This window comes from Fistularia commersonii, chromosome 28 (assembly GCF_037954325.1).
Source record: "Fistularia commersonii isolate RoL2024-O1a breed Wild chromosome 28, RoL_Fcom_v1.0, whole genome shotgun sequence".
Taxonomy (NCBI): Eukaryota; Metazoa; Chordata; class Actinopteri; order Syngnathiformes; family Fistulariidae; genus Fistularia; species Fistularia commersonii.
In genome coordinates this window covers 3,836,350-3,849,891 of record NC_141311.1, presented here as the reverse complement: position 1 = coordinate 3,849,891, position 13,542 = coordinate 3,836,350, and the positions used below count along the sequence as shown (strand labels likewise).

The window sequence follows — 13,542 nt, the reverse complement described above, 5'->3', positions numbered from 1 at the left end:
AAGTAAAAAAAAAAAAAAAAAAAAAAAAAAAGAAACAGAAGAGAGAGAGGGAGGGAAAAAAAAAAGCAAAGAGTGTTGGAAAAATATGAGGAGATAGCTACTGCTGTAACTGTACCCAGGGTGTCGGGATGAGCGGCCAAAGCAGCTGCAATTCTGACTCATCTTACACGAGGGGAGGGCGTAAACAGAGACCACTGAACAAATCAGCAAGTTCAAATGTGAAGGGAAACATGAACGTTTCGTTCACATCTCATTTCCTTTCCAACCCTCTGCCCCATGGCATCATCTGAGGCGTACACGAGACACTGCAATCTGTTAAAAAAAAAAAAAAAAAACATTAATAAAAAAGTTAAACCTGTGAATCAACGGGGTATTGGGGGTTCTTATAATAATAAAGTTTTCAAAACATCTATGCATCAGCCTATGCAAACCAGCCTTGACACTGACACGCCCATCGTGCTGCAGTAGCGTCTCCCCGCCGCTAGATGGCAGTAAACAACAAGACTTGCACGGAGGGAGGGAGGAAATACTGCACGATCAGCAGCACTGCAGGGAAAACTAATAACTCAGGAGAAATGAGTGATTAAAAAAAAAAAACGACTTTTAGAAGAAAACATAAAAAACGTGGTTGAGTTGAAGATTTAGGTTTTCCCTCTTCATAAAAAAAAAAAAAAAAAAACACCCATCAAAATGTAAAAAGATAATGATTTTAAACTGAAGTGTAGGATTAATAGCACTACTGGTTTGTATTGACCACGGCAATCAATACAAATGGCCTGTTTTTACCACAAGAGAAAGAATAATGATGCTTTGGACCCTTCTGGGGATTTGAACGCTTGTATAATGTGACTTTGAAGAACTCAACGTGGTGGGAGATTGAAGAGATGAATGATTGAATCGGGGATTGAATGATTGTGTTGTGGAGAGGGGGGTGAAAAGATTGGAGGAGTTGGCCGTCGCCGCCGAAAGTCCCGAAATGAGACATCCGGCGAGAGGGATATGGCAAAGCTCGACCGTCTTCTGATCAGCAGGCAGGGGAGTTTTTACCTGTCGCCGGCGTTTAAGGGGCTCAGCTAGTCAATTTCCAAACCCTTCCCCCTCCCGGGGCTGAGAAGCCTCTCTGCAGCGGCGGTGGCGGCGGCGGCGGCGGCGGCCTTCCATTTGAATTCCGCTGTCACGCGTTCATGTGACTCAGCACATAACTCCCAGCTTGGACTGCAAATGCTTGAGAGGCGCATCCAACTAGGCGTCAATTGCTTCCTTCCTTCCTCTGTGGGAGAGCGGGAGAACAGACAGGAAACAGGAGGTAGCGAGGAATTGCTTTTTTTTTTGTTTTGTTTTTATATGCAACTGATGGGAGCAGCACCTCATGCATGCATATGGATGTACTGGAGACCATATACAGCAGTAATCATGAATTATTTTATTGAAAAATAGAGGTTATTTTGGATTATACAGAAAGAAGCTGGAAATTTACAATCAGGACGAGGACAGTAAGGCGTACTATACAACCACATACCAAAGTAGCCACATAATTCAACTTCCCAATTACAAAATCGTGAACATACCAAAATATATTGGATAGTGTTTTGAGTTATTGGATCTATAATATAATTTTTTGTTTTTTTAATCCTGCCTATGTGATAGGGTCCTGGTATAATAAGGTCCCCCCCTAACCTGCAAACTCAAATGGTATTTATTTAATTCTTCACACGAACTGAGAAGGAATTGTTTTTTTTTTTTTTTTTTTTTAATTTTTTTTTTAAATTATTTTTTTAATTAAGGTACACAAAACATGACCCTCTCAAGAACGTTTGGCCGCTTGGTCAAGTCATTTGGCACATTTATCGGTTTCGGTTAAGGCGGAGCACGGCTGAATTAGCCTTGACTCAGACGACACAGGAGATCCGGTCGAGCCGCCGCGGCTTCGACTTGCATAAATATGGCTAATTTTTTTTTTTTTGGCCTGCTTTTTTTTTTCTTTTTTGCACTCACTCGACTCCTCAAACGGACAAGGTGAAGATTAAAAAAAAAAAAAAAATCTAACGGGAATAACAACAAATTCATGTAGTGTCGGGGCGGATGATGAATAACTTAAAACTGGGGTTGTATTTTTTTTTTATATATAAAGCTGCCCCTGGACTCATGACGATCTACATCTGCCAGTTCACTTGCACGACTGCAGTAAAGCAACAAGGAAGGAAGTGGGTTTCGTTCTTTGTTTTTTTTTTTTTTTTCAGTTGATTTGAGAAAGCACACAGCGAGTCTCACGAATGACGTCAACCTACGAGCCGCCTGTTAAGATCGCGACTCGGAGGACGCGAAAGAAAAGGTCAACCGGTGAGGAACGCGGCAAAACGATGGACGGCCCCTCCTCGCCGTCGCCGTCCTTCTAGCAGCGCCGGGGTTAACGGTTCACGCGAGCCGATTTATCTCCATTAGCGATCGCCGTTTTTTGCTGTTCTATAATTCACACTCCAGCTGAATTAAAAATGTGAGAATGGCGTCCTGGCGATCGGGGGGAGGGGGGGCGGGGGGGCGTCTTGGGAGGTCAACGCCACTTTACAACAACATTTCTGATGAAAAGAGGCCTCGGGGCGTGACTTGCTGCCACGGCGACAAACACAGCCCCCTTTTATTGTGACAAGATAGCGACGGCGCGGCGACAGAGACCTTCTTTCAGCCCGGGCCTCATGACACGACGAGAGAGAGAACGCGCCGCGAGAAGGGAGTTCAGCCAAATTTCTACAGAAGAAAAAAAAAAAACAAACACGTGATACGTCAAGCGAGAGGGGAGGACGGAGCCCGAGCTTTAGTTATGGAGACTCGTCGGCACAAAAGTTTCTTTTCACCCCGTCCTTTCCTTCTCCCTCCTAGAATGTTCCATATTCAGCGTCTGCTCTTCCTGTCGGTCTTCAAAGAGGAGAGAGGGATTGATGGACAAACAGAAAAATGGAGGGTAAGCCTCTCTGACAGATGGGAGTCTTGGCTCGGAGCTCTTTCTGCAAGACCTAAAAAGTCCTTCCGTCTTTCTTCACAATCCCATTCCCCGCCGCATCCGGAGACGGCGTCTTATTTCCGTTTCGAGTGAAAATCCGCGCCGTTGCCGCGGACCGGTAAAATCCCACCCCTCCCTCCCCCCCCAACCCCGCGACGCACGCCCGTCCCGCTTCTCCGAAGGGCTCATACGCGAATCTCGTCGTCTTCGTCCTCCAAGAAGGAGGAGAAGTTGTTCTCCTCCTCCGGCGGGGCGCTGAAGGTGGCGCTGTCCGTGTCTCCGCCGTGCGCCGCCGGCTTCTCATCCGTGGCGGCGGAGCCCGAGCTGGACACGGAGCAGCTGTCCAGGTGTTGCAGGTGTTTGGGTCGTGTCTCCGGGGTGAACTGAGGGGTGAAGGGCCCGCCGTTCTCCGAATTTAGATCCAACCCAGGATGCAAAGATCTCCGCTGCTTCAAATCATCCTCCCCGGCTGCTATCCTCTTCTCCTCCGCCACCTTCCCCGTCAGCAAGCCGTCTTCTTCTTCTTCTTCTTCTTCTTCGTGCGCGCTGAGCGGCGGGGACGCGCGGCCTTCGCTGCTCTTGCCTTCCTCGTAGCCGAGATCGTCGTCCTCCTTTTCCATCACGCCCAGGATGTCCCCCAGCATGGACGGTCCCAGGTCCACATGGAAGGACATGACCGACTCGGCGTGCTTCATCCCGCCCCCGTAGGGCCGTTGTGCCTCCGGAAGCTCGGTCAGCTCGCCGAAGCGCCGCTCCTCCGCTTCCAGGAAGTGAACCGCCGCAGCCGCCGCCGCCGCTCTCCCGTCCAGCTCCTCCGGCAGCTTCAACGGGCTGGAAGACAGACTCTTCGCCACCATGCCGTCGCCTCGGTCTCCATCGTTGAGGAACGGCAGAGACATGGCGTTCTTCACGTAGGTGGGCGAACCTCCCGGGACGGACAAGGCGTTGTCTCCGTGCTGGTCCACCCTGGTCACTGACTGAGAGCGTTTGCTGCTCCTGAAGGTGCGCGACAGGAGGCCGGGTCGAGGGGAGCGGGGGAAGGAGGACGTCTCCTGGGGAGGCTCGCCCGAGCGCGTGCTGAGGAACGAGGTGTCGCCGAAGGCGTCTCCGCTGCGCCCCACGTGCATGGTGTGGCGGAAGTCGCCCAGCGGCGCGCTGATCATCTCCCGGGTCAGATCCATGCGCGAGCGACGTTTGGTCTGCGAGGAGCTGGACACCAGCTGCTTTAGGATCGGCATGGCGACGGCTCGGGGCTGCTCCTTATCCGAAAAAAGGAGGTAACCGCGGGATACGGTCGGGCCAAGGGAGCCGGGGGGCCGGGGGGGGGGGATCCGCGGGGAAATACCGGTGTCCTCAATTTCACTCAGCCCTGGAACCTGAAAGCAAAATAAAGCATTTTTTATCGCATAAACCCTTTACAGAATAATACACCTTTGTTGAATTATACATTTTCACATTTAATGCATTTAATCCGGGATCAAATAAGATGCTTTGAATACGCAGACACGCCAAACGCCTCCACACCTCCTCCATTCAAAAACACTTTGAGTTGTATTTCAAGAAATGAAAGAGTGAATGAATGAATTGTCCGCACAAGTTCAGCACAAAGCAGCGCAGGATTCGATGTTTGACTCTTAAATCACACACAACTGATTAAAAACATTCAAAATGCACCGCTAATCACGAGAGCTAAAGCCATCAATTACGCCAGCTCCTTAATGAAAACAACAACTCTCCTGCAACGGCGGGGTTAGACGACCACTAAGAGATGGACACAAACGCACACATGCACACACACACACACACGAACACACACACACGTGCACATGCACTAGAGGATTCTGTTGTAAAACTGCAAATACGAGACCAGAACTCATTCCATGTGCAGGCCGAAGGTAACGGTCAGAGTTTTGCAAGAATAGAGACAATAACATAACCGCCGGAGACCGATGGCTCCCCTGTTGGGGGGCGGAGGGGCAGCATTATAAAATAAAAAAAATAAAAAAAAATCAAATATGATCCCAACCAGGGGGTTTGAGAAATGAGAACATTTTCATATTTCCTCTTAAAAGTATGGAACGATGGGCTTTTTTTTTTCCCCCCCACTGAAGCGGGTGGAGGAAATCGCGGCGTCAAATCTCAGCGGACGACCTCGCCGCCTCGGGCGCGGCGTCGGGGCACCGGAGCCTCATCAGCGACTCCATCCGATGCGTACGGAGCGCACGGAAAAAAAGGGGACCACCGTAGCGGCGAGCGCTCTTTGCGGAGCCGGATATCAAAAACACGTGCAGCTCAGACTGTGATCGGAAAAGGCTGTACGGTCGCACCAGAGCGGCGCTTACCTTGCAGTAAAGAGCGTGCACGTCTCTCACCGGCTTCCTCACGGTATCTCTCTCCGCATTTACTCATGACGGCAGCGTCGGCAGCCCGACCTCGCCTTGGGATTTCTCCGAGCGGGCCTTGGAAAAGCCAAAATAGTTTTTTTTTTTTCAGGCGGGACGGCTTTTCAGCTGTTAAATGTGGCATTGACCTCGTTCCTGTTACTCCAACCCCCCCCTCCGTCCCTACCAGCTGAGCCCTCCACTCCTCTTCCTGTTAACGTCTACACCTGCCCCGGTTTCCATGGAAACCCCAACCTCCCCTCCCCTCCCCTCCCATGCAAGAAATCAAGACGGTTTCCTGTAAGAGGCTGCAGAAGCCTTCATGCCTCGCAGAAATGCGCGACACGTGACCTCCTTTTGGGTCTTCCTGATCTGCAAAAAAAAAAAAAAAAAAAACCCTTGAATGCGTTCGTGCCGATTTTCAGCTGCTTCTCCACGGTCCCTGTTTTTATTTTCGGTAGCAGCAGAACTCAAAGACGCTCCGGTGCCGCGGGCAGCTTAATAGGAACGAGAAAGCAAGGTCAAACGATAAGATCGGAACATGGAAAAGAAATCTAAATTGTCTATTTGTTTCGATTTATCTATGAAGGACAGTTCTCTCTCTTTATCAGGTTAAATAATGTGAAGCTTTGTATCATAGATTTTGCAAAACACGGCGCCCAGAGCTCTGCTTTTCCTTTTTTTTTTTTTTAACAATATCCCTCTCCTCCAAATCACACTGCGGCTGGATTTGCCAGATCACGGGACCACAAAAGAATCCGACAAAGGACCGGACGGACAGCTCCTGCGTGCAGAACCTCTAAACCCCGCCGATTGAAACATTCCTGCCATTTCATAAAAGAAGATACAATCGTTTCGCTGGCATGTTTTTTTTTTTTTTTTTAAACAGGAGACGAGAAAACTTTCCTCCTTCAAAAAGTCGGACTGGTTCGTTGCCAGAGCACACAAATAAAGATCACCCCTCTCCCAGAAAGTTGTTTATTATCACGGCTCCGCGTTCTGGTATGTTTTGTTCGGAAGGGGGAAATAATGAGGACCGGATAATTTCATATTCTGCTCAAAAACAAAAAGTTTTTTTCTGTTTTTTTTTCCGAGGCGTGGTGTTGTTGCGGGGTATAAACAGAGGAGGGGAAGAAGAAGAAGAAGAAGGAGAGAGAAATAAACAGAGACGTCCTTCTGTTCCTTCATCTGGGTTTCGCTCCGGGCCGGGATCAAACCGGAAAACCGGGGTCTGTCGCAGGAAATCAGTTTGCAAAATAGTTTCAGGACCACCAGACAGACGCGCCACCGTCATCTGAATCTAAAGTGGCTCCGTGGAGCTCGGCAGCACCGCGGGGCCTTCCACACTCCAACCCGAGCCAAATTCACAGCCCAGCGTCTATTTATAACTGCGTGTGTGTGTGTGTGTGTGTGTGTGTGAGCATCTGTGGGCGTACATGTGAATGAAACAGAAGAGAGGGGCCTGAGAAGGCACCGGTTAGCGTGGGAACCGCGGGGTCACCGCGGAGGGATTGACTTTATAAACAGGCTTTCGCAAACGCCCGAGCCGTGGCGGAGCTCGCCGGGGGGCAGCGGCGGCGGCGCTGGAGACGGGGACGAGAAATCTGCGCCCTTTCGCTTCCGCGGCGATCGACAAAATAACTACTTCCGCGCCGACCTGGAGTTCGCGAAGACGACCGGCCGCTAGCAGTCGCTGGTATTTGTCAGCCCTTTTCCCTGCGTCGCCTTCGGTCCGCACGGGCCACGAGCTCAAAGTGTCACGATTCCTTAACGCTGATAATAATTTAATTGCCTTCAGGACTTCCGCGGAGCTGAATATACTTTTTCAAAGACGCGTCGGCTGATATTGGAGCTGACAGCGCACTTCCCTAAATGTATGTGTGCCGTGGGAATATAACTCCAAACGCTTATACATCACACATAAATACCTAGGCCGAGTTTATGGAGGACTCTAAATCTATTTAAATATGATGAGGTTACAGCCGCTACTTTGTGGGGAGAGAATCCACGCCCAGATCCTCCGAGGCAGGAAGGAAGAGCAATAACATGGGAGACGAAGGTAAAGAGGAACAAGTCCTTCTGCAGAAACGGTGACGCTAAATCTGCGGCCTTGGAATTTTTCAGAGTCCGGCGGAAATACGGCGGTTGTTTCTTTGACCCCCCAAATGCACCCCTGCGGAGCCGATACTCAAATCACCCATGATGAATATTGCGGCGTCACGGCTCAAAAACGCATAAAACCCGGACGAAAGGATCGGGATTATGAGCGGGAAGAAATTAAAAAAAAAAAAAAAATCTTGCTCATCGCAGGAACATATTGACCTCGCGGATATCGAGTCTCCAAGACCAACATTTCACTTCCTGTCAATAATCTCACACCGGGCCAGTTAAGACCAATCCCCATGACAAACACACTCAGGGTTAAACATGAGTAATGGCACATTTCCCTAATTGAGTATCGACGCAGCTTCTTTGTACTTAATTCATCCGGTATGTGGTCTCCTGTCCGCGCGGGGGGGGGATCCTTTGTCCGGGACGTTTAAAGCGGTTGACCTGGACGGACGAGCGAATGACCCGAGGTGACGCTTGACGGCCACCTGCGCCCAGATCTGGAGAAACACGTCCGACGCTCTCGTAAGAAACATTTGCACCGTTTGCAAATGCGACAACGGCACGATTCTTTTTATTTTTTCCTCCCTTTTCCATATGCCACGTGAGCCGGAGGTTCACTGCGGTTCGGCACGCACGCGCATTCGTGCGCCTTCCAGTAATTAAGCAGACGAATGGCCTTTCGTAGATCGCTATCTAACACGCAACTCAAGTTAGCGCGTCTGAGTATCTCATTTAGCAGAGAGCGGCCCCGGGACGCGCGGTGGAAATCGCATTATCTCTCAATCACACAGCGGGGCCAGCAATGGCAGGCCGCGGAGATAAATACACCAAACAAACTGATTTAATGAGAATGCACAAATCCCCCCCCCCCGTCCCTCTCCGCTTATTGAAAAGACAGATTTAGCCGCAGCCCGGATGGCCCGTTTGGGGCACCGGAAGAGGCACGCCATTTGCTTGTTACGCCGCGCCCGCCGATCAAGACGTCGACCTCCGCGGTGACCTCCCGTCTCAACGCCGACATTTCAGAATGGACGGAATAGAAATCCCGCCACCGAGGCCGACGATAGACGTCCGTCGTTTTCTTCTGCATGTGGAAGAGCCGTGCAAAGAGTAAGAAGGAAAATGATGGGTATTTCTTTTGTCTTTTTATAAGGCTGCAGAGAGGAGATACCGCAGAGATACTGAGAGAGCACCAAAAACCAATGAAAGGCTTCCCGGCAGAGAACAAGCCTGCAGCAAGTAACCTCAGAATGTTCCGGCTGACCTCTGATACCTGAGAGGAGATGACTAGTCTCTCCTGCATTTTACAGCCAGCCTGGCCTGCAGCCATGATGCTCCAGCGCTCCCTCCCTGGCCCCGCGCAAAACAAAACAAACCGCGCGAACGGCGGTCGTGACAGGAACCCGCCGGACGTCGCTTCCGCGCCACCGTTATTGGAGCCGATCGATCCGGCCGGGGCGACGACATCAGCTTCTCCAACGAGAGGGCACGCCAGAGAGGCGTCTGGTGAAAAATACAGATGGTGAAAAGGAAGGGTCTGTTGGGCTTTGCGGGCTGACAGAACAGCTTGGCGACTCCCGCTCCCCCCGGGGGAGGAATACTTTGGCGGCAAACGTCTTTCTTCCCAAGTACACACCCCTGTTTGGTGTGTGAGGGGGGGAAAATTTGTAACGTCGCTAACAAGCCACTTCCCGATAACGCCCGGCTCCCTCCTCCTCCTGCCCCTGCGGATGCGATGGCCCTTCGACGGTAACACCGCCATTGTGACGCTGCGTTCATTTCCACACACACACAATGTCACCCAAAGGTGTCAAGTCACACACCTTTACCGGAGTTCCGCTGCAGAGGAGTGATTTGCAAATCCGCCGCCGGCGGCACAATAGCATTCAGACTTTCCCCTTTTCCGCAGAGATGTTTACAGCTACAACGGTCACTTCCTCTGCTGGCGGCGTGCAGCCAACAACATCGCGTGCCGCGTAATCATACGGACGGCGATGGAAAAGGTGGGGTTTTGAGGAAACTGAGAACTGGTGAGTCATTGTAAGACCAGGCTACGCTAGAACGCTGGCGAAGACCAGCCTCCCCGGATGAGGAAACTCATTTATGATTTTTTTTTTTCCCCTACAATCTCATTATTTGACCGCATGTTGCTATTTTAAACTGGTCGGATAGAGCCGGCCCTCAAGGCGGCTGCCTAGAAAGCTAAGTCATCCCTTTTTATCATTCAGAAGGGCCACCGCCACTATAGGCAGATGATGAAGTCTCTGCGTTTCCTTTTTGGATTCGCATGACTCGGGAGAGTTTAAATAATAGCGGAAATACTTCGGTCTAAAAGGCCCCTGTGCGCTGGTGTTGCATTGTCAATTACAAGCGGCCGCCGCAATGGCTCGAACCGTGACCGTAAACATGCTTCCCATGCGTTCTTCCCATGCAGATCAGGCTCGTGCTTTCAAACAACAACAAACATGGCCGCCGCGTTTCTGTGAGGCCCATCGATGACAAGAGTCCAAGGAATTCCACTCCCTCGTAGCATAAACAATAAAAAAAACAAACAATTCTTCCTCTGCTGAATTTCGCTTGTCTTTCTTGACCCTCCCTCCCTTCTGCCTCACGGGTATTCTTCTAAAAAAAAAAAAAAAAATCAATGCTAACGAGTCCGTGTATGTCTTAGTATTCAATGCCGAGACCAAAAAAGTTCACTGTAGATCTGCGGACGGTTGACGCCAGCGCGTCATTTTTTTTCCCCCCACCGATTTTTATCGTTAATTCGTCACTCGAACTCATTTCCCGCCCTTTTCATGGCAGACCGGCGGTGCTTGTCAGGTAAACAATCGGCCTCAGGATATTAATAACTGTCTGGACAGAGACGTCTCCGCCGCGCACAAAGAGTTGCGTGAGTGCGACAAAATGCGATATGGGCGTCGATGCAATTAGTTCGACGGTTCTCGGAGTTGCGGATGACGGAAGCGTTTTGCGGGGGGAAAACGCCGTCGGGTGGGTGGAAGGGGGGGTGGGGGGGGCGTGTCGACAGGAAGGGCAGGGAGAAAATGAGTCGCTAAAGCTCTCCGGAAATCTATTCAGCCTGCCCTTCCTCCATACGCAGGCCAGCGCTTTATTGCCGATGAGTTGACCAAATAAACACAGCTCATATCTCCATCAACACATTGCAATAGGCCAGAAAGCGCTGCGACGCTGCACGCCGTGACTAAAAGCAGGCCGGTGGCGGCGAAACGAACGCCCGGCGTTAAAAAAAATCCGTCTGGAAACTCTCCACGGCGGGTCGTCGAATCGCAGCTCCGACCGAGGAGGTCCGCGTGGTTCGGAAGCCCGGCCAGGTGGCTGGGAGAAGCTGCAGGAGGGGAGTTAAGTTACGTTTTAAAAGCTCCTGCGACTTTGGTTGGAAAACCAGTCGATGGAAAGAATGCGGGGGAATCATGGGAGCCAGAGAAAAAGGCTTTAAAAAAAAAAAAAAAAAAAAAAAAAAAATGTGCCACAATGTAAGTTTGAGGGGGGGGAGCTGCGGAGAAGCAGGAAAAATAAAAATGCAAAGACCGGAGAGAAACTCAGATGACAGATTATAGCAAAACAAAAACAAACCCCTCGAGCCATGAGGGAGAATACGTTAGACTCTTCTGTGATAAAGCACCGATAATTGAATTCACGTGAATTCGCTAAAAACAAAGAGCGGCTCGGAATGAAATTAAAGTTTGCTTCGTGCAAATCGCTCGGCCGACGTCTCCCGGACGGCCATCGGAACGTCGGAGCGTTTCGAGATCACGGCCCGTCGGTCGGTTTCAAAACCAATTGGGCGCTGAGAGGCCGAGGAGACGAGGAAACCGGCTGGTACGGCGGGACGGACGTTTCCTTTGGCTTATGCAACCAGGCCGGCACGCTGGGTCACAGCGCGGGCCCGGAATACAATGCCTCCAAACAAAAGCGCCCAAATCAAACAAAGCATCCACACACTAACACACACACACACAACCCACTTATGGGAATTTTCATTTGGGACAACGCTGCTAGTGAAAAACATAAACCCAACTAATAGCATTCAACTATATCGCAATCCCTACTAAGAGCAAGTAGGTTTTGGGCGTGAGGTTTACGATCGGCGTGTTGCGCCGACCTCTTGTCATAACAGAGAAACAAAAAAAGATTAAAAAAAAAACCTAAATGTGTTCCTTAAGCCAAACATCCTTCGCGAGGCCTCGAGAAAACCCAGCGTTTTTTCGGCGTCACATCCTCGGAGGCATTCCCGGGTAACAAATAACAGTTTATGTTGGCATTTCCTGGAATGCGAGGGGGCCGGACAGGACACACACATTGCCTGCACTGAGCACACCAACTGCAGAAGACATGTTCCAACAGGGACACCCAACCATACATTCGCCGGCCACAAATAACACAGTAAAATTGCGCTCCAGCGCCGCGCACTACCAAGGTGGTGGGTTAGCGTAAACACTGTGCTTATTATTTGAATTTTTTTTGTTTCTTCCCAGGCCTTGGCACGGTGCGCCGACACCACATGAAGGCAGGGTAGCTTTCACCTTGGCGTTGAAGCCGACGAGGTGCTTTGTAATTTAAGCAGAAAGTAGAGGCGTGGAGGGGGTAACCTGTGCGAACGCGCTCACAATACTTTGCTTGTTCACCGTCGGGAGGGGATGGGGAACTCAGAAGCATCCTGAGAAGCAAGTAAACAGGCTCTGGCGATGACACGCCACTCACAGTGGTGAGTTTTTTTGTTGTTTTTTTTTTTTTTTGACAGGGTTTCAACTTCCAATCCATCCAATCCATCATGGGCTGAGAACCACCTCCGACCCCCTGCATGTTTTGGATAAGGCAGGTCAAATGTCACATTTAAAAAGGGTCAAAGACAAAGAAAGCCTCACACACACACACACACACACACACACTGATAGCTGATAACATTGTCTTCCGTTGCGATGTGGAGTGATGACCTGCAGACCTGATCTGAGGTCCATCACCCTCTCCCTAGTCAGGAGATGCTACCAGCAGGCCACTGAACCGGGACAAACACACACACACACACACACACACCACATACACACACACACACACACACACACAGGGACAAAAGGTGTACATCTTCACACTGGACCAAACATCATCTGAATGTGCTTCATCCTGCAATATTAGACGACTTAAAGCAAGTGTAAGAACATTTCATTAAGTCTTCTCATTTGATACCAATATGAGCTCCCTTTCATTTCATGTGATAATATTCCTTTTTTTTTTTTGCTGCAAATCGAATTAACCTTATTAACAAACGGGAGAAACCTCGATTCTCACGCAATAAACGGTGCTGATCCTATTCTTTTTTTTTTTTGCGGGGGGCTTTTTAAGTCTCAGCATCAGCCGGTGCGTTACCGCCGTGTTCCAGGGTGGGTCCCCCGGCGGGCGGTAACAATGAGCGGCCACAAAGGAGCCGCGCCGCCGCCCCGCCGCCGCCGCCGCCACGCAAACTCGCTATTTACATTTTTCCTTTTTTTTTTTTTTGTGCAGTGCAATTTTTAGTGCGGATTCGTCCACGCAAAGCCCACGCACTTACCGAGCATCCCATTCATCACAGCCGGATCCACTTTTTTTTTTTTTTTTAGGCCCCCAGCAGGTTGACAACGGGGGTGCGCTCATCACACGACACGGAAATTGCGAAACGTGCAGGATTACGATCGTGAGTTTACCACAAAAAAAAAAAAAAAAAAAAAAAAAAAAAAATCACAAAAATAGGAGAGTTAAGACGGGTTGATTCTCACTTATTTTCTCTGGGAGATATTTTGTGTGAGTGACACCTGGTCCTCGGAGAAGCCGCTGCTGATCTGAAGCGCAATAACTCACGTCCAAAGCCTCCTGCTTTCCGTGGCGCTCCTGAACACGCCCTCTTTACATGGCTCCTTAAAGACACAGGCCGCCGGCGTGGGCGCCTCTCCACGCACGACACTGCCCTAGCCGTGGGGCTAAAAACTATACAGCTCAAAAAAACAAACAAAAAAAAAAACAACATTTAAACAACACTGTGTAACTCCGTGTCAA

General features: G+C 50.0%; 1 protein-coding gene across 3 annotated transcripts; it reads right to left on the bottom strand.

Annotated features, from left to right (window-relative positions):
* Positions 1 to 1,403: 1,403 nt before the first annotated feature.
* cdc42ep4a (CDC42 effector protein (Rho GTPase binding) 4a) lies at positions 1,404 to 13,542 on the bottom strand. Of its 3 annotated transcripts, none has more exons than XM_086176375.1 (2): positions 13,061 to 13,542; positions 1,404 to 4,374 (listed from the first exon to the last, which is right to left on the bottom strand). In XM_086176375.1, exons 1-2 carry the CDS (start codon positions 13,070 to 13,072, stop codon positions 3,184 to 3,186), a joined length of 1,203 nt encoding a protein of 400 aa, XP_086032501.1. In that variant the 5' UTR covers positions 13,073 to 13,542; the 3' UTR covers positions 1,404 to 3,183. The 3 variants fall into 3 exon arrangements, with proteins under 3 accessions (XP_086032501.1, XP_086032502.1, XP_086032503.1); XM_086176376.1 differs by having other exon boundaries at positions 13,266 to 13,542; XM_086176377.1 differs by lacking the exon at positions 13,061 to 13,542 and adding an exon at positions 5,341 to 5,549.